At 41.4% G+C, this 23,787-nt stretch overlaps 1 protein-coding gene across 2 annotated transcripts in view; it reads right to left on the bottom strand.

Annotated features, from left to right (window-relative positions):
- RPAP1 (RNA polymerase II associated protein 1) overlaps nucleotides 1-23,787 on the bottom strand; it is a 39,362-nt gene continuing 15,575 nt past the window's right edge. For both annotated transcript variants that reach the window (XM_064424627.1, XM_064424628.1), the window contains exons 9-25: nucleotides 23,541-23,639; nucleotides 22,977-23,078; nucleotides 21,989-22,156; nucleotides 19,504-19,692; nucleotides 17,665-17,799; nucleotides 17,308-17,487; nucleotides 15,175-15,332; nucleotides 13,737-13,907; nucleotides 12,776-12,977; nucleotides 10,770-10,879; nucleotides 8,742-8,937; nucleotides 7,679-7,828; nucleotides 7,101-7,243; nucleotides 5,112-5,916; nucleotides 4,200-4,376; nucleotides 3,481-3,537; nucleotides 1-2,718 (exon numbers count right to left, since the gene is read on the bottom strand). In XM_064424627.1, coding sequence (XP_064280697.1) covers nucleotides 2,563-2,718; nucleotides 3,481-3,537; nucleotides 4,200-4,376; nucleotides 5,112-5,916; nucleotides 7,101-7,243; nucleotides 7,679-7,828; nucleotides 8,742-8,937; nucleotides 10,770-10,879; nucleotides 12,776-12,977; nucleotides 13,737-13,907; nucleotides 15,175-15,332; nucleotides 17,308-17,487; nucleotides 17,665-17,799; nucleotides 19,504-19,692; nucleotides 21,989-22,156; nucleotides 22,977-23,078; nucleotides 23,541-23,639 — 3,198 coding nt within the window. In that variant the 3' untranslated portion in view covers nucleotides 1-2,562. The remainder of the gene's footprint in view (nucleotides 2,719-3,480; nucleotides 3,538-4,199; nucleotides 4,377-5,111; nucleotides 5,917-7,100; nucleotides 7,244-7,678; nucleotides 7,829-8,741; nucleotides 8,938-10,769; nucleotides 10,880-12,775; nucleotides 12,978-13,736; nucleotides 13,908-15,174; nucleotides 15,333-17,307; nucleotides 17,488-17,664; nucleotides 17,800-19,503; nucleotides 19,693-21,988; nucleotides 22,157-22,976; nucleotides 23,079-23,540; nucleotides 23,640-23,787) is intronic.

The raw sequence follows: 23,787 nt of genomic DNA, 5'->3' as shown, positions 1-23,787 counted from the left end.
TTCCAACAATGTGTAAGGGTGGCTGGTTTTATTTCAGGTCCCAACAGCACTGAGGTTGAGAAATCTTGCATTCAAACTAGATAAAACAATGCCCTCTAGTGTTCTGTGGGGAAATCACACACAAAATTGCCAAAAGCCTTAAAATATTCATGTACCATCTCAAGTGACAGTCAACGTTTGGAAAGCTTACAGCTCATATGCAGCATCCTTGGAATTTTCTGTGTATCACTGTGGCTTGCAGAACTATTTGGGATCCATTCTTTTCCTTCTCTCCACTGCTGACACTTGCATCATAATTTCAAATACCATCTGTGGACAGTTCTCCCACCTGGGGCATGTGTCAAATCACATCATGCCACCATGCACCTTCCCCAAGTACACACAGAATTTGGTACACTGTGTTACTGACCCATCACACAAGCAGGATGGAATTTTTGGCTTGAGGAGCTTTCTTTTTGGCTTGAGGAGCTTTCTTATAGAGCTCCAAAGTTTAGCAGAACTCTTTAAGGCAGCAGCTGTCCCAGGATACTGATAAACTGCAAACAGAACTATCCAAATTCAAGAAAGACTCAAAAGTATTTTTGATTTTAAAAACACTCCTGCAGAGCTATCAAAATATTTATTTACATCCTGTACACATTACAAAATTCAACTTTGCATCCCACAAAGGACTGGAAGAGATTTTGTAACTGGTGGTCTGAAGAGCAAAAGGTAGAGTCCTTGACGAAGGCTGCTCTTAAATGGGCAGTTAGAAGTCCTCCAGTTTTACCATCCATTGCTCTGAAAGACAACTGCTGGGCTCTCACCATCTAGACAGATTAAAACTTAAATGACTTTGATTAGACTTTTAATCACATCAAATACTTTTAAAATAATTAACAACAACAAAAAAATCCTGTTGGACCACTGTGCTTTTGTTATTTTACATGACACCGACCTGCTGCAGAGAGAAACCACAGATCAAAAGGAAGGCCAAAAAAAAAAAGATTGGAAAGAAACACCAGTTCTGCCCATTTCCTATCTGAAATACAGGGGAAAAAAATGAAACTGGCTATTTTCTGGCAACCTAAGGAAGGGGACTGGTACACTCAGAAAATTGCCAATACAATGACAGCATCAGTCACAAATGCCTTAAGCCTTATTACATGATTATGCAGGCATTTGAGGGGGCAGCAACACGACTGTCAGGTGAAAGAAAGATACTGTATTATGGCTGGACACAAGGTCTTTTCTTTTCCAAACTCAATGATTCTTTGATTCCATGAAGTTGGAATTTGTTTCTTGTACGAACAATTTCAGTCACAACAAGTGAGCCTATTACACTCCTGCTGGCACATTCACTGGAGCAAGGTTAACACAGGCCTGCATTCTTCAGAGAGAAGCTAGCTTGGCCTCTTTGATAGGTAAAGACAGAGGCTGAGCTCTTCAGACCAGGTATCACCCTGAACCTTCCAGAGGAATTTATTCATAAGAACAGAACATCAGAAATCTCTTTTAAAAGTTTTGTTTGTAAAAGTTGAGTTCTGCAAACAAAAGCCTGCCAGAGTGACCATGCAAAAATATTAAGAGAACACTCAGTGAGAGCACACACCTAGAGGAAATTCTGGAATTTACATGGCCCTTTTTAGGGCTCTGTATTGGCAGCCTTTGTGTCTGAGGCTGCAATTCAGAATTTGGATGTAGAAGTGGGATCAAATTAGACATTTTTAAAATTAGGTTTGAGCTAGGAAACTCCACTTCAAAATTTAAATTGCATTCTTCTCAGAGGGCAACCAATACAGATTCTAACTAAACAAGCAGATACCTTTTTTTTTCTCTAATGAAGGGTAGTTATTGCCAAGCATTATGGCCTGCAAAGAAATTATTTTTGATCTTGTTATACATGTACCCAAATTAAAGGAGAAAAGAAAGGAGTTCAGAGACCATCCAAAAGACAGCCAAGGGAGGATATTCAGTACCACTGCACTAGGAATTCATATTTCTTAGAGGCCTGACAAAATACATCTGTGTTACTGAGTGCATGCACAGAACACTACCTTGGAGAAACTGCTTGTATGTATGTTAAACCTCTCAGGACCAGATTCCTCCTTGTCACACTGTCATTCTGTTTGCAGGGTATAGTGTGAGAAAAGGACCATGCAAAATCCAAGGTACAAAAAAAGCAATGGAAGAATCTGGGGAAAACAGACATTATCCTGAGAACCCGGTTTCCAGCCTGAATGAACAAAACAGCTTTTCCAGGTCCTTCAGTTTATTCAACAGTCCAGTGGCTTTCAGACACATTCTCACTCCTCTGGGAAAAAGCAGAACAACTTGAAGGAGAATGGAGGAAAATGCTCCATCATCCATGACAGAGAGGTCACACACACATGCTGTCAAATCTTGATAGCATGTATGTTCTACAGGGCTGGGAGCATTCTACTAGTGCTTCACTAGGCAAAGATGCTAAGTGTGTCCGGGTAAAACACTAAAACCATCTGAACTGAAAGTAGTTTCATCAGTGAAGTGTAAATTGAGCTTTTCCATTCTTCACCTTGGCCCTCTTCTTGCACAAGTGCTTTGCTATGAGTCTTGTGATGGTGCATTCTCTGTAATTTCTTTCTGTGTCACTATCTGCAGGTACTTCAGTCGTATGGGAGGGAGCTGCTCATAAAGGTCAAATCCCAAAGGACTCTCTGCATTCACCAGTCTGTAGTACAGCAGGTGCTTTTTCAAGTTCTGAAAAACAAAACAGAAATGTATCTAATCTTTTCTACCATCTGCAACACAACACAGCAATCTGCAAATAGTACAATTCCATCATGCCCAAGATATTTAATTACATCATCTTCAATAGAAGAGCTATAAAAGGCAAGTTTCTTCCACTAAAATTCACTTTTTTTTTTTTTTTTTGCATGAGAATTCCTCTTCTAAACTCAACTCCATTGTCTCCTCAACAGCCCCTCACAATGACTTCTTGCCAGAAACCCAAGCGGATTTTTGAGTGTGATCTAATAATTTACCCTGGACACAAATCACAGACGGCCAAATGACCTAGCTCTGTCCCACAAAGGACAGATTTTTGCAAACTCCTTGAAAAATACAGAAACCTTATATCTGTCCTGCTCTTTTCAGGGGAAGCATCCAACTAAGAGTTAAGAAAGATCACTGCTGGCCACCTATTCATAACTCTGCTACAACCATCCCTCTAATATCTCTAGCTATCCAGATATAATGCTGCTTGGACAAGAGGCATGGAAATACAGTACAGGAGATTCATCTAGGTTGCAACAGGCTCAGTGTTTTGAGGTCAATTACTACGAGAACTGGTTAAGCATATTTACAGATATTGCAGGCCAAAATCCTGCTGCTAATCTCCTCTCATTGTCAAATTAGCAACATAACTAAACACAAATTTCAAAGCCAAATATAAGTCTGTAAGAGTACCACATATGGAAAACTTAATTCCCAGCAGTACAAGCTGAATCTTACAAATCTTACCTCATCCACCAACAGCCACGTCTTCCGCAGCATACTTTTCCGAGCAGCATCTGTCTCCTGGGAACAAAACACATACTTTCCTTAATATGGTGCAGTAATACCTTTGCCCAGGGGCATACAGCACTCCAGGATGACTTGTTCATTATAATGATGAGCAGCCTGTTCCAGCAGAATGTGCTTGAGATGTCTTATCACTCAAATCTTGCCTCTCTGCTCCTTTCCCTGATCTGAATCTCTGAAGCTGACTTCTCAACCTTCAAGTAGAATTGCAGATCAGAGGTGAAGTCTTGTTAGCACAGCTATTCACTGATAGAGGCCTCAAGGAGGGCCTTCTGCTTGGTTACTTAGGCAAAGTCAAAGAAAAGAGTACTTTGCACCTTAAGATTGCTAGGCAGAGGTCAAATCTATTACAAGCTCTCTCTGTCTGATCACCTTCCTTATTATTTCTGCTAATTCTTCCCCCAACACCACAGAACACATAATTGCTGACTTCAAAGATTTAGGTAGGACTAGCTACCATTAATGCAAGTACATTAGGGTATAATGAACAAAAGCTGCTGCCTTGTATGCAGATCCTCAAACAGCTGATGAGTCCTCAACACATTTGCTTTTCAAATCCTGAAGGTCAGTGATTCATTGCAAGGCACACTGGACTTGGAGGGAGAGCAGATGCAAAACCCAAAGACAGCGGTCCTAAAGCTCTGCTGTCTGTTACCCACCTGTGCTGTGTTTTCTTGGGAGAAGATAAAACTGTTCACATGAGCCACGGCCACCACGTACAGAACAGGGCACCAGGTGTGGCGCAGCGCACCAGTGACCAGCGTTCGGAAGTAGAGTCGCAGCAGGTTCAGGTTATCCTCAGGAGGGGAAGTGTAGCGCTCAAGAGGCACAGGAAACTGCAACAAACCCATCCAGAGGCAACATTACAGTTTTTGTCAGGGTTTAAGTGGTGAGAAGTTAATGACTTCTAGAGTGCCCTTCCTTGTGCATTCCCTCCTGCAACGCGATGTTACCCCAGCAGTGTGATCCCCATTTGCAGCAGAGCTGCTACAGCCCACCCCGACGTGCCTTGACAGTCTTGTCAAGACCTCTTCAGCTTTATGGAGAGATGTTTTACTGGTCCTATCACTGCAGCTGATTTTTGGCACAGATAAGATGAGCACTTATAAAGTAAGAAGACAGAGTATTTTTCACAGCATTGCTAAATTCTATCTCTTGTGCTCTGCTAACTCAAAAGAAACGCAGACCTACACTTGACAGACCAAATTTTCTTGCTGTTACTCAGCAGAGCACAACTCCAGTATAACTATATGTGGAAAGATGGCTGAGAGGGAAAATGACAATTTGTCTATGCATGGGCAAGGAAAAAGTTCTCACCAAGGTGTGAAAACACTTATTGAAGGGAAAGGTAGTTGCTAGCAGAACACAAGGTGTGAACAGCCCTTCTATAAATTAGAAGGTTCTCAATGGTTAAACCAAGCAAATTTTGGGACAGTTTCTAGTGAAGACTGAGCAATTTCACAGCTCCTGCCCTCCACATAAACACAAAAACCAAGGCTGGAGAATCACAGTCAAGAGCCCAGTAACACAGAAACATACAGTGACAGGCAATTACCACAAGCCAGGATTACCTGCTGTAACGGCACTCCCAGCGCCCGCAGGATATTTGTGTGCTCCCCAAAAACAGAGAGACGCAGATGAACACTGAAACGCCTCTGTAGAGGTAGAAGAACAAAGACGCCAAAGAGTGGATCTCCAAAGGAGACGCCCTCAAATTGCTCTAGGAGACTTATATAGAGATCGTGGAAGGATGCCAAACCAGGGAGAGGAGCATCCAAGTTCAGGGAGTCCAGGACCTTGGGTTGGCAATACACAGAGAGAAGGGCAGCTGTGTAGCGGTGGATTGGTGCTTCTAGAAAGAGGTCACTGCCAGTGAGGAAGACACACATAAGCCGAGCAAGTTTGGCAGCAGTCGGGATGCTCTGAAGGATTTTACAACGCCAGGTTTCCAGCAACAAGACCCACTGCAGGTTCCAGGTCACAGTGTTGATGAGATCAAGTGGGAGAGAGTTCAGTATGGCCCCACGTGTCTCTGCATTAGTCACTTTGTTGTAGAGGCTGATAAGTGGAAAGAATGGCCAGTCTGAAGGCAGGATGGGCCCTTTGACCTCAGGAAGCAGCATTGACTGGATGAGGTAATTCTGCCCTTGGTAGGATGCCTGAGAACGCCTAAGGGTGGGCTGCAAGTGGACAAAGTGGGAGAGGTAGCAGGAGCGAATGGAAGGCAGATTCTGGTACGATTCTCTCAGCAGGGCACCACGAGTAACCTTTGGAACAAATGCTGCTGCAGAGCCAGGCTGTGCCAGTTTGGCACTGGTGCCCAGATGCAGAATATTAGAGAAGTCAGCTGCCTCTGGCCCACCAGCTTTCCCTTCACTGTAAGGTAAAGACAACAGTTTAAGAAACAAACAAAAAAACCCTGAAATGCCAAACAAATAACACATGACATTATTTCATCTCTATAGTCTTCCTGGAACAGGAAGAGTAGTATAGGCAGAGCACTCAACACTACATTGTTGAACTCTTCTAATACAGAGGGCCTGCAAAGCATCAGCTATCTTGGTATTTAGAGGGAATTCACAGAACCACATTTGCGTCAGCAGCACTGAGGCTGTGCCATGAAAACCCTCCACACAATGCCAGTGTCTAGTGCGGAGCCTGAAATCCCTTGTCCAGAGAGGCAGCCTACTTACCAACAAAGACATGAGAGTGCTGAGATGAAACACTGCATATCAGATAAGGCCTACACAAACCAGTAAGACATTTCTCAAAACAAAAGCTTTGCAGCTGGCAGTGGCAAGGTTAGGAGAGTCATACAGACTGATAGAAACTGTGCATGTGGAGGAGTGTTTGTCAAATCCATATGCCACAATCCAGACCAAAGACTCATCATTTTGTTGACCCAACAAAAAAACCAAAACACCACCACACAAACAAATCCACTAACAAATTCTCCTTTTTTCTGAAAAAACATACTACCTCCTTGCAACACCTTGGTTCAACCTCCTACAGGGATACACCATGGCTAATTTCAAACAGATTGAGATGAACAAGATAAACTGCTACCATCTTCTTGCCCAGATATAAGAGGATTTATATTTGAGATGCTCATGAGTTCTTACAGTGTAAAGTAGAAGACATGGCATTTGTCAAATCAGTAAACTTGATTAAAATGAGTTTGAGGAAGATTCATTGAGCTTTCAGGCTATGTCAAATTCTCATTTATTTTCTAGACTCCCTGCTCTCAGGATGGAAGATGCTAAGCCTTAGAGAGGACCAGTTCTATCAGGAATCACACAAGCCTTGTCACAGAGGAAATCAAAAGAAACTGGTCACATTTCTCAACAGTGGTACATCAGAGAAAAATATGCAACCACTGTGCTTGCCTGATTAGAAGGCTCCATGCCAGAAGAATATGCCAGTGAGTAAGTAAAATTTAACTACAGGCCCTGTTAAAGGCCAAAAATTATGACAAAATTGCAGTGCAAACGTGTTTTTTCCCTTTTCCCCATGTTTTCCCACATACCAGACTAGAAAAAGGAAAAAAATGCAAAGCTTACGGAAGAAACTCTGGATTAAAGGCAAGATCCAGTAGGACCTCATGAGCCAGATGCTCACTCCCTGGCAACAGACGGCTTAGTAATGCCATGGCAACACAGTGATGGAGCGAGGCATGCTGGGTGTAATCCGGACAAGTGCCTGCCTGTACAGGAAACAAAACAGCAGACAAAGCATTTGTCAACAAGACAATCAACAAGGACAGGAGGGTCAAACAAGACACAGATCTCACTGCAAAGTGAAAGACTGAGGCAGACTGCAAGAGCTGTCAGCATACCAAGAGATATTTCTGCTTCTCCCGACTGCCTTAGATAGCCAGATTTTTTTTAGCAACATAGTTGAAAACTTGGTCCTTACTTTATCCCAAAGAAAGGCAAAAATATATTTTTTCCATCCAAAGTATTTTGAAACTAAATCCCCACATCAGTAACTAGAAAGATGTTATTTGCTAATGGGTCATAAAAGTCAGCAGAAGAGTCACCAGACCTAAGTCAGACACAAGAAAGAACAGGGACATGAAGACCAGCTGCCAGAGAAGTCAGTTCCTTGGAGGAAAAAATGAAAGGACTGATAATGATACCATTCTCCGAGCCAATGCTAACACGAAGTACTGCAGGTGATATTCATGGCGCAGGATCCACGCAGATGAGGGAGTCACAGAGGGAGGTCCACTCTGCCAGCTTTGATGCAGATAATCCTTCAAGCCTCTGAAGCCCAGCACAGAGCTGTACTATAAAGGAATCACAAGTGGAGACAAATAATATTAAGACCATTTGTGTTTGGAGGAAAGCAAAACACAGACCTATTCAAGGCCCACCTCCTACCTCCTCTCACATAACAATTCCTGCTGGCTACTCCAAAAGTCATATTTAAGACTAGCCTAATAAATATCTGCTTTTCTTCCTCAGGGCTCACCTGCATCCATCATGACTATCCCCATCACAGACAACCAACAGTCACTGCCTACATTTTCCATCATGTTCTGTAAGGCAGAAATCTGGCCAGTGGCTTAAAATGGTTTTGCCTTATCTGGACAGATATTTCCATTAGTAGCCAATCAGCTAATTCAACACAAGATCACACAGGAAGACTTTGAGAAATCTTATGCTACGCATTCTATCTTTCTAGGGCTCAGACATTTGCTCTTTAGAGTCTGAAATCTTCCATGATTCACTCATTCTAAAAATTCAGAAAAAACCAAAGAAGGAAGGACCCTCATCAGTAGCACTCATTCTCTTCTTTAATATTACCCCATTTTTCTTTGTTATATATGCTTCAACCATGTGTTTCTTCCACTGACACTAAAATTTTATGTTTTGCTTAGCCAAACAACAGCTATTCAACTCTTCTCAACATTCTTTATAAGCACATCCTTTAAGCATCACCTGTTCTGTAATTCCAGCTTCCTGGTGTCAACTGAATATTGGAATTCAAAGACAAGATATTTTTCTGATCCTCATCCCATTTGTTCTGAAAGTTGGGCTGTTTCTCTCTATAATATTTTTAAAATAAAAATGCACAACAATTTGCTTTTAACAGTCCTTCTAACATCTCTTTTATGCCTGGGAAGGTACAAATACTAACCTCCCTCACAAGTATATCATCATTAATCTAGAATTTACAGTGAAAAAGTTTATTCTCACCTTGCTGGTCAGACCCTTGTGAATGTGAGTGATGTTATTGATGAGAAATAAGAGGGCAGTGAGGAAGGGGAAAGGTGACTTGGAGCCAACCAGACTCAAAGGAGGTTTGCCTCCAGTGCAACTCAGAGATGCAATGCTGCTGACAGATTCTGGTGCCACAGAACAGGACAGAGGGTTGCACAAAGCAGAACATGGCCTGTGTGAAGAAATAAACATAGAGGGGTCAAAAGCATTCATAGTGCTGAGGAACTGTCTTGTTGAAATGTTGCTATCTATCTGAACTGTACCACACATTGCAGTAAAATGGAAGCCCCGAAAACAGTGAAAGCAAAAAGCCAGTGTCTCAGCTGGTACCCCAAGCACTACTGCCACACAAGCTAATGCCAGTGAGCTGTCAGGAACTCTTCAGCTAAATTGGTCATGATGAGCAGAAATACTGATGCAGTGACGCATCTCTGATGTCAAATACTTGAAAGTGCTGGACTTTGATATTAAAAAAATACGCCATTCCCCACATACATACGCACACCAGGCTAATAAGGCTGCCCACCCACTCAAGACATTTCAATAACATACTTGTGGGCAACACCAAAAAGCCAGATTATATCTAAAATTGACTTTGCAAAAATGCTGCTCTTTATGTACTAATGAAATGCATATTTTTAAACTGCATTCAGAAAGAATATAGCTTTAATGTACATGGACATGACTGTGCAGACCCACTCTTTGCACATGTGCTCTCTGCAGGTGAAACCACAAATTCCCACACCAGCAGTGCTTACGGGGCCCAGAGTAGATACATCATGTCTGTATAGGTAAGACCACCAGAAAGAAGAGTGATCACGAGCAAGCTGCTCAATGGTAAAATGGACTAACAGGGCAAATCTTGTCAAAGATCCACATCATTACTCTGTGGCAGAAACGAATTGCTTAAATTCATTGCTCTTTCTAACACTGGTATTACATGTGGATAAACACATGTGGGGCTCACAAAGTACCCCGAACTCCTGGACCTAAACTGCCCAGAAAGTTTACACAAAATTGTAAAAACATTAGGGCAGAGATCTGCTGACTATGTATTTACCAGCCAGTGTTGGTAACAGTGAGAATTCTTGTGGATAAGCTTTTATAGCCTGACTAAATCCATTGTCTTCAGACTGCAAAGACAGGCAGAAAAGGGTCTAATGAGTGCTCTTGTTTGGAAGCTCTGGTGCCAAGAGCTTCAGAGCTCAGTTTCAGTCATGAAAGAACATGGGCCAAACTGTTTGGTGGCCATTCAAATACCACTTGAAAACAAAAGTTTCAAGTGCCCTTTATATCAGATGTGCTCACAGGCAGATGCCTCTCTGAGTGCAAGTCAGGCCTTTTAGATTCCCCACTCCAGATGATCAATCACAGCCTAGTAAGAAGGCTCCCTCTACAGCAGAAAGACAGAATATCTGCAGTGCTTAACTATTCCCAGAGCCAGAGCTTATGTTATCCAAATGTCTGGAAGAACAGTTTGGTATCTGTTCTTGCACTTCTCTGCAGGGGTTTTCAAAGCCCTAGTGAAGCTCTGCAGGAGCCTGAAGGTTTGAATCTAGTTAAATTCTTTCATATAAGCAGCACAACACAGAGCACATGAACAGTACACGAACACACACACTCACCTCATCATGTAAGACAACTCAACTAATGCTACTTGTGCTATTTTTTTTAGACCAGTGAAACCAAAGAAGAATCAAACCAAGAGTAACTAAAGTAATCTGAAATTCATACGAAGACCCCAGCTACATGGCAAAGCAGAGATGCAGCAGCACCAGTAGAAAAGGAGGAGCTGCAAACCTCTGCAGCCATCATGCCTTTTCTATGAGGGTTGAGAGGACAAAGCAGGGTGTAGACACAGCCCTACGACACATCCAACTCCCATACCTGGGGCATATTGCACAGGGAAAAGAGGAGGTGGGGGGGAGCTGCCACACAGTACAGTGTAGAAATGGGGCTCCCTTAGCTTCTGACAACAGCATCTTAGCAGTGGAATGGTTTTACCTGAGCAAGTCCCACATGCTGTCTATGGCTGGCTGGCTGAGAAGGGGCTGCAGCACCTCCGATGTCAAACGTTCCAGTTCCTCTAAGCAATCAACTGGATTGACTGATGGCTGTAGAAGACACGGACAATGACATGAAAAGAGAGTGAATGACCATAGCATCCAGTGATAGCAAAAAGACACACTGATTTATTTACTTCCTCTGCATTTACTATCTTTTTGCCAGACCCCATCACCTACACAGTGGTACAGCTCTAGCTTACAGCTGGCCTCACTGCTCATAGTGTGGAAGCTGAGAGCTGGCACCTCAAGGTGTTCTCACACTCAAGCATTAAAGTGCATGCCCAGAAATTCTTAATTGGCTGGAAGCAAGATATGAGATCCTTGGAATCAAGATTACCTAAATGAAAACTTAGGTAAACCCTCCTCTCCCTACCATCTACATGTTTCTATTTAAATTGAAGACGACACAAAGGTGATCAGAACTACCTTAAGAAATCTGAGTGGCACCATGAGGGTCTCCAAAAAATCAAACCAAAAAAATCAGCCGCATAAAGTGTGATTGACCATCAAAGCATGACACTGCACAGAAGAGAAACTGTGGCTTTTAGAGAATCATCTAAGTTCTTCTGACCCCAGTAAACAATACTCCAGGTTGAAGAAACACACTGGCAAATTTTAACACTTTTTATCTTCATTAGAATGCTGCTTTGGGTTACAGAAATACTCATTTCCATTACATAAAATCTGATTTTCCCCCAGGTGAAAGCTGCCTCCAGAAATCAGTAAAACCTTTGTAAAGATGTTAACCTTAGTTTTTAATAGTCTAACCAAAATATTCCAAGAAGATCCCAGCATACACTAATCTAATTACTATACAAGTTGATTTTTTTTTGCACTTATCTATTCAAGCATGCTACATACAATTTTTTTCAATCAGCTAACTACAGGTACATGTCTGAACTTCTCTTTAAGTGGAAATTCAAACACCCAGCACAATTTGATGACTGAAGAAATTGTTTCATCAGTCACTCTTCTGGGATATCTGTAAAGGTTAAAAAGGAGCATTTAACTCTTGGCTGTCCTGGTTCTCTAATGTTCAGGGCATAATCACAGCCTGTAAAAGGTATACCAACCTTCGGGGCCCTGAAGACATTTTTGAGAGATACTGGCAGTTTCCACCCCAGCCATAACTAATAAACTCAGTTGCTCTTGGCAAGTTTCGGAGGAGCTGCACAAGTGTGAATAACTACAGCCATTAAATTACCCCCACACCTTCAACACAGCTCTCCCAAGTTAGAACTCAGGCATGTCAGTTGGGCAGTAAAGAGGAAAATTGCATTTATCTTCAGAACATGAATCTTTAAAGTAGCTAAAGTGTAAGACATTATTCTTCAATAGCATCACATTGACATGTCACCTTCAGAACACACACTTTTAAAGATAATTACATACCACAACTGTGTGATACAGAATTTGACCTTGAAGGTCAGTGGTGCAACAAATTTATCTTTCTTATTTCTTATCCAAAGTTCATACAGCACGACCCTTAAAGCTCAGTCTTCCACCCAGATGATTGCAGTGTAGGTGTCCACATGTAAGCTCTCAGACCAAAGCAAATGCAAAAATGCATGACTTGATTTATCCCACTAGGAAATACAGCTGTCAAATAAAATTATATTGTATTTGCTTCACGCTTTGAAGCTCTGTAGTAAGTCAGAACAATCACAACACTACCATACACCTTGATTGAGACCCTGATCCCAAAGAATGAAAGGACAAAAAAGGAAGACAGATATTTGGCACTGCTAATGTATGGGGTTAGCGGACCTAAGTGACCCTGAATGTCATGCAGCCTAGATATGAACTGTGGTAACAAAATCAGTGCTCAGCTTGATACCTTAATATCCATCTTTTTCAGTACTGCCTGTAAGTTCCAGTTTTCAGAGGTAATACACAACCTGATGCTGGTGAGATGAGAAGACAGCCTGTATTTTCAGGCCTTACCTGTTGGCTGTAAGCACTGTAATAAACTCCCAAGAAGATCACACAAGTTGTGGTCAGAGGCTGGAGAGTTTGCCAAGTTTCTGTCTGGGATAGCTGCTGAAGGATTTTTTTCAGACTTGTCTCAAGGAAGGGCTGTAAGCCTGACACTTGACTCCATGCTACTGGAGGAGGTGGGATCGGTTCGCTATCTTCTGAGTTATTGCTGAAACCCAGTGGAAGAATGACACAGGATAGCAAAAAATATCAAACAACTGTCTCTAAGTCATCAATTTTAATAGAAAGATGTAGTCTAGAAAATTATATCCAATAGCACAACTAAGGGAAAAGTCCTTGCATAGTCCCACAACTTAGACCAAATAATTTAGGCAGAAATGATAAATGCAGAATGTACTTTAAAAAGCTGAAGTTTCCTCTCCTACACCACTCTGCCCCTGAGCTATGCTCTAGCTTTACCAGCAATGCTACCTCAGTACTCAACTTTAGTTAAAGAGTTTCTTGTTTTCCACCTGAAGAAGTACCTGTGTTTGCAACAGATGCTACTGCTTTGATGTCTACCAAAACCAACCACCTCTTAATCCCGACTCATCTTGGCTTCTGCAGAGAGGTTCTTTCCTCCAAACCTCAAGACATTCACTTTCTTTACTTCCAAGAGAAGTTCCAAGCAGCTTCCTAGCTCCTTTCAGCAGGGCATTTGGCTAACAGTGCCCTTTATGCCCCCTAGCTTAATGCATATTTTGACTCCTGCCTCTGGCCATGCTAGCAAGCATAGCTGTCAGACCAGACACTACTTCTGACCTTGTGTCAGAGGGAATACACCCCACCATGCAGGGGCTCACATGTGGGACAGTAAACAACTGAAAATGAGGGGGGATGGGGGGAAAGGTGACAGCCAGGTCTCCAAACCAAAGAAAGGGAACATGGGATGCCAGCTACTGGGATGCACAGAATGGAGAGAACCTACCTGCTCAACTTGGCCTGCAGCTCTGCTGTGTATCCTGCTGTTTGTGTCACATGTGTCAACAGAGTAACCACTGCTGCAGCTCGCTGCACAGACAACTCAACCACAGGGCTCTTCTCATTGAGCAACTCAGGCAGGGACTGCAGTATCCTCACCAGCACAGGGTAGAGATCACTGTAGTATGAATTACAGAATGGATATGGTTGGAAAGGGTCTCCAGAAATCATTTGTACTTCAATTCAAGACAGACCAGCAAGACCAAGATTGCACAGGGGTATATCCAGTCAGATTTTGAGTATCTTCAAGAATGAAGAGTTCAGTACTTTATTGTGCAATAATGCTCCAGTATTTGATCACCTTTACAGTAAAGTTAGTAAAGATTACAGTAAAAACACTTCAGTGGAATTTCCTGTATTTCCATTTGTGCCCATTGGCTCTTCACTTTCCACTGGAAGAATCTGGCTTTATCTTCTTTACACTCTCAAATGATTTATTTATAAAGATTGCTAAAATTTGATTATGAGAACCATCACCACCACCACAATAACAAAAATAACTGACATAGAAAAAAAGATGACAAAGGACGACTACTGCTATTCCAATTTCATCTGAATGGGACCTACCTAATACTTTGCCTCTATGCACTTCGATTATCTCTTGAAAAAACTGCTTTGATTTAATTCTTGCTGGGGAACGGTTCTCAGATTCTCAGCCACACTTATAATTTTGCAAGGTTAAGGAATCTTCTGCTGTTTCTTTCCTCAACATTATTTACACTGCTAAAATAGTATATACAGTTTTTACTCTTTTTAAATCATACATCAGATTGTCCTGAAGAACACAAAATGCCGCTGTGGATGAGAATCTCCCTTCTGAAACTCAATACTGGCCTCCCGTTTACTCCACTTCAGAGCAACTCCACAGCCATCTCTCTCCTTCCAATTCAATGCAATTACAGGAAGCAGATTTAATGCTTGAGAAAGGTCAGACCTACACCAGGTGCAGACCTTGGCAGTCAAACACAAGAACTTGTCCTGACCTGGAAGTCAGTTGTGCAGTTTGTCTGCACCACCGCTGCCCACAGACTGCCCCTAGGTCAAGCACATTCAGTCCTGGGTGTGCTGCAAACCACGTGTTTTGTTTTCATACAAGCACAGATTATTCATCCCTTCAAGGGGAAAAAGATGCAACCCTAAAAAGCTACAGTGGTCACCCACTGCAAAGCAGAAACAACAAAATAGCAGTGCTTAAACACAGGAGATTGTGAACAACCAGAAGAAGGCAATACACAGCATGAATGCCCTTAGAAACTGAGCTTTACTGCAGGAGACAAGAGAAAGTGAGCTGAGACACGCTGAAGGGAATAGAGCCCTCTCTTTGCCCCTCTGAACAGGGTGTTGGTCGTGCCCCCCACCCCCAGGTCTCCAGCCCCGAGCTGCACCTGTAGAGGTCGCAGGCCTGCCCGTAGCCGGCAGCCACAGCCCACAGCCGGAAGGATTCCGTGCTCAGCCTCGTGGCTTCCTCCCTCGGCAGAGGCACATCCAGAGGCTCTTCAGCGACAAAGCGACTTAACCGACTCTTCATTTCAAATTTGTTAAGCTGTGAAACAAACCAAGGAAAAAGAAAAGGATGAAGAACAAAAAGGACAAAGGGATAAGGGGCATCAGCTGCATGCATCATTACTTCATTGCTCTGACACACAGAAAGAGCTGCAGTTTTCAATTCAGCTCGTTCTGAGCTCTTCTTGCACTGCTCAAATCTGGTTTTATTTTGTGCAGTCTTAAGCAGCAAACTACAAAGGATCACTAAATGGTCAATGGCTATTAAGAGAGAACTATTCCTGGAAGAGATGCCTAGGGGTACCTATTCCATTCCTAACACAGACCAAGGACACCTAAATAATTTCCAATGGAGGTTTGTCTGCCCCACACACACTCCTGTTTTGGATGCTCTCTGCAGCATTTAACCGATTTTTTAAAAAAAATATATATAATTATCCTTCCTTAAATAGTCAGAAATATAACTGTCTTAGTCAAGCTTACATGTAAAGATATACTTTGTGAAAAAAGATGTCTACAAAAGTACTGATGCTGACATTCTTTTGGGTAGGTCACACTAGATGGGTTTCAGAGATTCTACAACCTAAGTCCTTCTATAATTCAGTGTTTATTTTATGCAAAGGGTACCTCCTGCCTATTACTTTCATAAGGTTATAGAATTTTGATGCCTTGGAAATGTTCTGAGGTTATTTTGGTATTGAATTAAGCATGACATGACTCATTTGCAGTTCTCTAGAAATAATTTTTATCCTCCCCTACATCTGGGTATTTTTACTTAACCATAAAAAAGAGCTTCTCTTTCCTTCTCCCACACATACAAAAGCTTCTGTGCGCTCTGTCTAAACAAATGAGGCAACAATGTCTTTTTCACAGCACAAGGACATATTATAGGTAATTTAAATTTCAAATGCTTTAGAGACATCTTGTACGGAAACCAATGCACACCAGCAAGAAAGCAAAGGAGCTGATGAGTCAAAACTATAAATTCTGACACCTCTTCTACAGAAGAGAGGACAAAGTCAAATGTACTTCCAGGAAGATGGAAGAACTTTGTTGTTAGCTAAAATAAATTCTTACATCGATGGTTTTGATTTAGTTTTTTATTATCTTCCACTCCCACGTTTAATTGCATGCAACAGAACATAGGAGAGTGTAACAGTAGCAAAGCCTGAGTGTCAGGAACCTTCCAAGCAATTTTTCCACGCCTTGAAATACCTGGAGTACATAAAGCCTGAAGTAGAAAAATAACTGAATTTTACTCTTATGTTCCTAGTACAACTTACAGTCTTTAAACACCCCACTATCTATCACTGTTCTCTACATTTTACAGCACAGACTGGTGTTCTGTTGACAGTAGCATTTTCCTGGGTAGCAATCTGTTAAGTGCCGTTAACAACAGTGAACCAAAAAGCCTAAAAAGTGCTCTTTACACAGTAATGGGTGCTGCTCTTGGCAGATTTCATGCATTTATAGCACCAGCATGACAACACATATGAGGGAATGCAATTATCTCTGAAGTGGACTTGCCCAGAAGTTAAGAGGAGTTGAAAACACTGATGAATTATCACAGAGTTATTAAGACAAATTAATGGCAGAAAAGTTCCACCAGGATTGTAAAACACAAGGATAGTGGTTATGTCTCTGGTTTATACAGTCTTACGCTGTATCACTGAAACATGGGAGTGTACAGAGCATCACAAATCAGTGCATGCTTTAAACATCTGTTCCTGGTAAGTATCATTGCGCTGGACTCTGTGATTTTCACATGAGTGCATTACCCATAAAAAAGCAGAGTAAAACTCGAGCCAGCTCATCTACCACTGTGCAGGAGAAGGATCATTATTATGATGTTGTCAACAATTCCTTCAAAACACACTAATGCACCTTTCTCACCCTGATCTCTTCAGCTTGAGCTCACAGTCACCTCCAGTTAGCTTTCTGTCTTTATTTAGGCAGTAAGGCATAGGAGAACCAAGCCCTGTGCAATCAGAAAAGCTCTTTCAGGAACCACTCACCAGCCTGGCTGTTGCATTTCGGCCTCCAGCTGCCAACACCCTGATGAACTTCATAGCACTGGCGCAAGCAACTCCGTGGAGACTGGTAAGTAAAAATCCTGGTTCAGCCACTTTGGGATCCCACTGAGTAGGGAGAAATTCCCTGACAATGGTCTCAATCAATCGAGGACAGTCAAGCAGCTGCAGAGAAATAGCAGGGAGCACAAATAACTAAAGGTGTGCAGTCATGCAGACGTGCAGAAGACATGCAAAACAAACAAGTTTGTCTGATCTCCTTGCCATAACTTCACCTGATGTTTCTTCCCTTTCCAAACCTTTCTCTATCATTCCCAAGCTTTTATACAATGGGAGATTTACCTGGCTGCATGCTTCAGAGGAGTGCCTTGCTATATGGGTGAGGATGTGCAGTATATCCAGGACTACCGTTGGAACAGGTCGCACCACCTCCAGGATGTACCTCAGTCGGTGCTGGATCCTTGTCTTCAAAAGTCCCTGAAAGGTGTTAAAAAAAAAAAAGTCTGTAAGGGTCTAAACAAGCACTCTCTGTACTTCAATTGCTGGAAGCCAAAAGGAGACTACATCCTCTTCAGAGACTGTTTTAAAATTAGCAGTCATGCAACAAGTACGTTTGTGTGTATTTGCAAGTATCCTGGTAAATGAGCAAGAGTTATCTGAATAGAGCAGAAAAAACTTTAGTTCTGTTCTGAATCAGACCACTGGAGGGGTTTGGATGCTTGTGTTTTCCAGAGCATAAAACTCTAAGTGACAGGGAAATAACCTTCCCTATAAAAGAAAAAGGTTCTTGTGGTCCTTGAATAATTTTGGCTAGATACCACCTCCAGATAATGCAGCACTCTGAGAGTACCTGTCCCATCAGAGAAAGCTAACAGAAACAGAGAACAGACATAAATTGCTATTTTGCAGTAAGAGAAGAGATACATAGGGATGATGTGATTTTTTTTTTTATGAGCAGTGGTGGTGCCAGGACACAAATAATCAATTTATGTAGCAATGTGATGCATTCCCGATTCTGGGAAAAGGCAAATCCATAATACCTGTGTTCATATTACTGATATTTTAAAAATTTGCAGCCAAGCAAGTTGCAGCTCTAGGTCTGACCAAGTTCAGCAGCTAGTTTAAATACACCTTTTCCAACTGGAAACAATTGGTGTGGAACAATTGGGTTTTAACAGCCAATAAGCAAGAATGAAATGGAACTGCACAGCAATAGGAACAGAGAAGAATTTGATCCCAAATACCTTGTATGTCCAGGCCACTCAGAACAAACTGAATTACTCTGAATCGTGACACAGTTTACAGAATCACAACCTGATCTCCTGTCTATCTACCACTCTTTTGTAACATTATTTAAACAGTGCCACACACCTAGTAGAACACATCTGAAATCATGAAGTCTCTAAACAAGACCAAATGCCCAAATACAGTAATTCATGCACCCAATGATGCTTTTAGAACAAGTGCTGTTCAAACACAAGCTCAAGGATTAAGTGATGTGATCACAGGTTTTAATGATTGCAGCAGGCAAGAGGGGTGCATTGGCTGCACCAAGGCTGACTTTGAGATAACAGAGTTTGCTATTTTACATCTCCTATTAAAAATATAGGATTAGGTTTAAAATGTGGGAGAAATTCATTTTGAACACTGTCAAAATCTTAATCTGAGAAATGCAAACGACATTCGGGGAAATGGTAAATAGCCAACTTATGTCAAATAAAAAAAGAGTATCACTGAACAAATCTACTAGCTCTGAACTATCTAGCTGTAATAGTCTAGTTTAACTTCTAAAAAGTGCATATAGACATTTTAAGAATGGCTGGAACCTTTTCATTTTTAATTCAAGTAAGTGAGCCTGAAAGTCATGTCTGTATGCAGTCTTTCAGGACATCTTATCAGGTCATCAGTGTGTTTGTTGTTGAATTCCCTAGAGGAAGTTAAGAGATATTAATAACACTGAAATCGCACAAGTCAAGTCCCAACATTTTCAGAGACCAATAAAATTATCCTCCTGGTAATATATGACAGAAACACAACAACCAACAGCCAGGAAAGAGTTCTAATTCTTGTTCAGAATGTTCTTGTCCAGCATGCACAGGAGGGTGGATGTTTCAACAGCACATACAGCACTGTACTGAGCCTATTTTCCTAAAAAGATTTTGGGTCTAACTCTTTGCTTACCTTTACAACATCATATCGGGCCACATCTGGGTCTGGCTTGTTTTCATCCTTTAATTTTTTATTTTGACATTTCTCTGTTCCATTTAACTCTTCTTCTTCTTCTTCTTCCTCTTCTTCCTCCTCATTGTTAGGGACAAAGGGGAATGTAGCCATCCCTTGATACCATGAGAAAGTCCAATCTAGGTATTTCTATAAGTGTTAAAGCATATAGAATAAAATTCTCATAAAGAAAGTCAAAAGGACAAAGACAAAAACTTTTCGGGGATGCTTTTGAATATGAAATGCTTCATTGCTTCCTAAATAATCCCAAGAAAATGTGAAGACAATAAAAGCTATTCTAAACATATACAAGTAGAATTCAATGTTTTTTCAGGGAAATTATTTTGGCCTTACACACACATAGACTTGGGAAAATCCTGAAAAAAATTACTGTGATGTGAATTAAATTTACTACATGGCTTACAGAAATGCAGCTTAATTGGAAAAAAAAATTGGATTATAAATAAGTAAATAAATAAATAAAACAACTACCAAGGCTCTAGGCATTAAACAGAAATTTGGTATTTATTGACTTCCTATTTTTGGACCTGTGTGGAACTTAGGTCACAAATAACACAGAAAGATCATGCAAAAATTGATATGATAAAGACTGCTTGGTCTATTTGTTCATGTTTGCTTCACTTTTGTTTGAACATCCCTCAGCTTAAGCAATTAGAAAAATTTTTTTTGTTCACAGCTGATGACAGTGTCAGGTACTCTCAAGTTCTAGGGTAACAGCCCAACTAGGATAATAGTTCCAATTCTTCAGAGAGGAGATTGCTCCCATAACAGACCTACTTCCCATAAAATGTTTTAGAATATGCAAGACAAATCAAATGCTTGCACTGATTAATAACTGCTATAAATTTCTATTTCCTGCACCCACTATCAGAAACAAACACCAAATTAGACAGAAAAGTAGTGGTGGACCTCAACTGCCAAGTACTAAGGAAGCACAATCTATTATCAGACATTAAAAAACCTCCAATGCAATTTGAACTAAAGATGGTGAGTGAATGGTGTGGTCAGAAGAGGCCTGACTTGAAGGGATGAAGCCATGAGTCCATCTGGAATACAGAGTTTGGGACTACAGTCTTCCTTCCACCAAGAGAAGGAAAAGCATTAAGACGAGGTAGCTGGGTCATCAAAGGAAACAAAAAGAAAGTTGCTTCCTTCCCATAGCCATTGAAGGATGAAAAAAAACCTTCAGACAGCATGATTTTTATGTGTGCTGATCTTCTGTGTTTATAGTGTGGATAAATCCTCTTTGTCTTACAAATCACAGAGCAGAAGGCCAGGCTTCCAACCCTGTCCTCTTCTCAGAGTCCTTTTGAAATTCAGCAACACGAGACTCTAGGAAGGACTCTTTGGGTTAGAAAATATACTGACACAGCATTCACAGTGCTGCTTCTGGCAGCAAGAGTCAGCAATCCCCACTTACACAAAACATCTCACCATAAGCTTCCATCTGAAAAATCAGAGCACTGCAGACACTTATAAACCAGAGTAACACCAGAGGAGAGAAAAAGTACATTAAGAAGCTGATTCATAGTACTAACTACCTACGATGGGTGGGCAGGATTCATCTAGCAGAACTCCATTGGGCTCATAGACAGAAAAGTAGCAAGATGTAGAAAAAGCTACCTACTCCTTCATTTCTCTTGCCTCTCCCTAGGGATAGCTCTACAGGCCTGGCAGAAGTTGCAGGGTACTTCTACTCCACCCCTTCTATCACCAGCTCCTTTGCAGTCAAACAGAAAAGCAGCTCTCAAGGAAGGTACTTGGAAGACAGTCTACAGCATGCTCTGCCTGTAACAGATTGCTTCTGTCCAACCACAAGTACATCTTAATCTGGCTGCTCTAGTAACCCTGAAAATCGTAAAGAAGTCAACAACTCAACACCTTCTAACAGGTGAAAAAGCATCAGTGAGAAAATAAACACACAAACAGGCAAAATTAGGTATGTATCAGTGTGACAAAAACACATGGGAACAGCAGAAAATGGACAATGAGAGAAAAAGAAAATAGCATTATTATGAGGCACAAAGGAAAGCACAAAGAATATTTAATCTGTTAAGAAGCAGAAAAACTATGAAATAAGTAAACAACCTAAGAGAACATATTAAAAAAATAAATTCAACATATACATTAGTAGTGGCCTGATCTAGATTGTAAAAACATAAAAAGAAGAAACTCAGCAGCGTGCACTGAATTTAATCATAGGGCAGAGGTAATTCAAACAGTGAGAAAAAAAGACACCTGAATCCCTCAGACTTGGATAACACACTCCTTTGTCTGTCTCAAAGCACAGCAATGACGTTCTACTCACCATTAAGCTAGCATGTCCAGTAAACCTTTGTTCAAGCTACTTACAATGTCTTCTCATTCTGATCCCTGCAAACAGCTCAGCATGAAATCAAACCCGAGTTCTGAATGATTATCTTACCTCATCATCAAGTGACACCAGCAGAGCCCGGAGAGCACCAACAGATGCTGCCATGACATTTTCCACTGCATCATCCAGCGAGAAGCGCAGCAAGAAGAGAAAGCCAGCATCAAGCAGCAGACGCAGAACGCTGCCCTTCAACGAGGAAGCAAACTCTCCAGCCCTGGCCTGCAAACCCAGACAGAGCCAGGGTTAAGGCTGTGTCATCTCAGCTGGATACATCTTTGGGCTGTCACAGCTCAACATTTTACATTTTGCCTCTTTCCACTTCTACTGTAAAGCTGCTAAACTGTGTGGAGGCTATTCTTCCTATATTTTATCCTCCATTCATTCACACAGAAGAACACAACTGCAGCTCCTTAGTGCAAGAAACTCTTCTTTATAAAGTCTGCACTCATCCTTTGACTACACCCTGTTCTGCCCCATCATCCTTCTCAAAACTACCATGTTTCTTCTTCTCTGTTCCAGTGCCATTAGGGGGAATGTTAGCACTTCCCCCAAAAGTTAGGTAGAAATGTGCACAGAAGTATTCATTTTGCTTTTTCCTCTTGGCACATTGCTCTATGAGTAGGCTTGGCTCTTTCTCGCCTCCTACAGAAAATGCACATCATGAAGCTGGCTCAGACAACAGGAGTGAAAGGGTCAATGCCAAGAATAGGTTTGTCACAGAAATAACATTTAAAAAAATCAGTGTGCATCCAAATTAACAAGAGAACTGAAATTGCACCACTGCTGCTGAATAGCACCTGAAACAACCTGTTGGGAGAACAATACTCTGGAACTATCTGGAGAAACCTGCAGCTCAGTGTGCTACATCCCAACACTTAGCTTATCTAACAGTAAGGATCTTCAGTGAAACAGAATGCCCTGTTGGTGATTTTGCTCACCTTCACTGAACAGCAGAAAACAAACAACTAGTACCAGAGAATCTGGGCCCTGATCCACCAGAAACTTGAGTTATGGGGAGAAATTCCTTAAAGCGACTTACCCTTTGAACAATACGACCTAAGACCTGTAGAGCCAGTGTCCTCTGCTGTGTAACTTGGCTTCGAGACAGATGAAAGAGCTCTTGCAGAGAATAACCAGCTCTCTAAATGGCAGGGGAAAACAAAACAAAGAAACCAAAAAACACCCTCAGCTACAGCTGAAAACAGGCCCCTTAAAATAAGATTACCTGTAACATGCTGCATAACAGAAGACAAATTGCAGCCAATGTTGTTTGCCGCTTTGTGGCAATTGCAGAAGAGATTCTAATCTTAGATGTCACAGGAAAAAATTGAACTTCTTAAGCAAAGGAAGTATGTGCACCTTTTTCCAACGCCACAGAACTTTAATAGCATTAAAGAGAAAAAGCTTCAACGGTTTTCTGGAAGTAATGCAGTTCATGCATGCAGACACAACTTGTCTTCAGGAGTTTGTTTCTAAAGAAAAATTACTGCACTTTTTAAAGGGTTTCTCACTAAAAAGCTTGATACAAAAGGAATCTACCAAATCAAACACAGAAAACAGAAATGTGTGTACCTTTTCTATTATATTACACCCACCTACCTACCTCTGCCTCTTCTCCATGGTGGTGTAAGCCTAGATGTGTTGGCAAATCAGCATCTGCAGGAATCAATTCTCCCTTTAAACTGAAGCGAGCTTGCATTCCCTACAGCAGAACGGTGAAGAGAGAAAACTATTATTTCTATCACTGTCCACTCAATTCATCTCTTAAAATAACACTTTCTACATCACCTGCTGGAAGATGACAATTCAAAAACTCCTCAGGCCTCAAATTCTTTTTAAAAAATATACTC

The sequence above is a fragment of the Passer domesticus genome, chromosome 6 (genome assembly GCF_036417665.1).
Source record: "Passer domesticus isolate bPasDom1 chromosome 6, bPasDom1.hap1, whole genome shotgun sequence".
NCBI classification, from domain to species: Eukaryota; Metazoa; Chordata; class Aves; order Passeriformes; family Passeridae; genus Passer; species Passer domesticus.
Note: the sequence above shows the minus strand (reverse complement) of the source record. Positions and strands in the feature narration are given on the sequence as shown.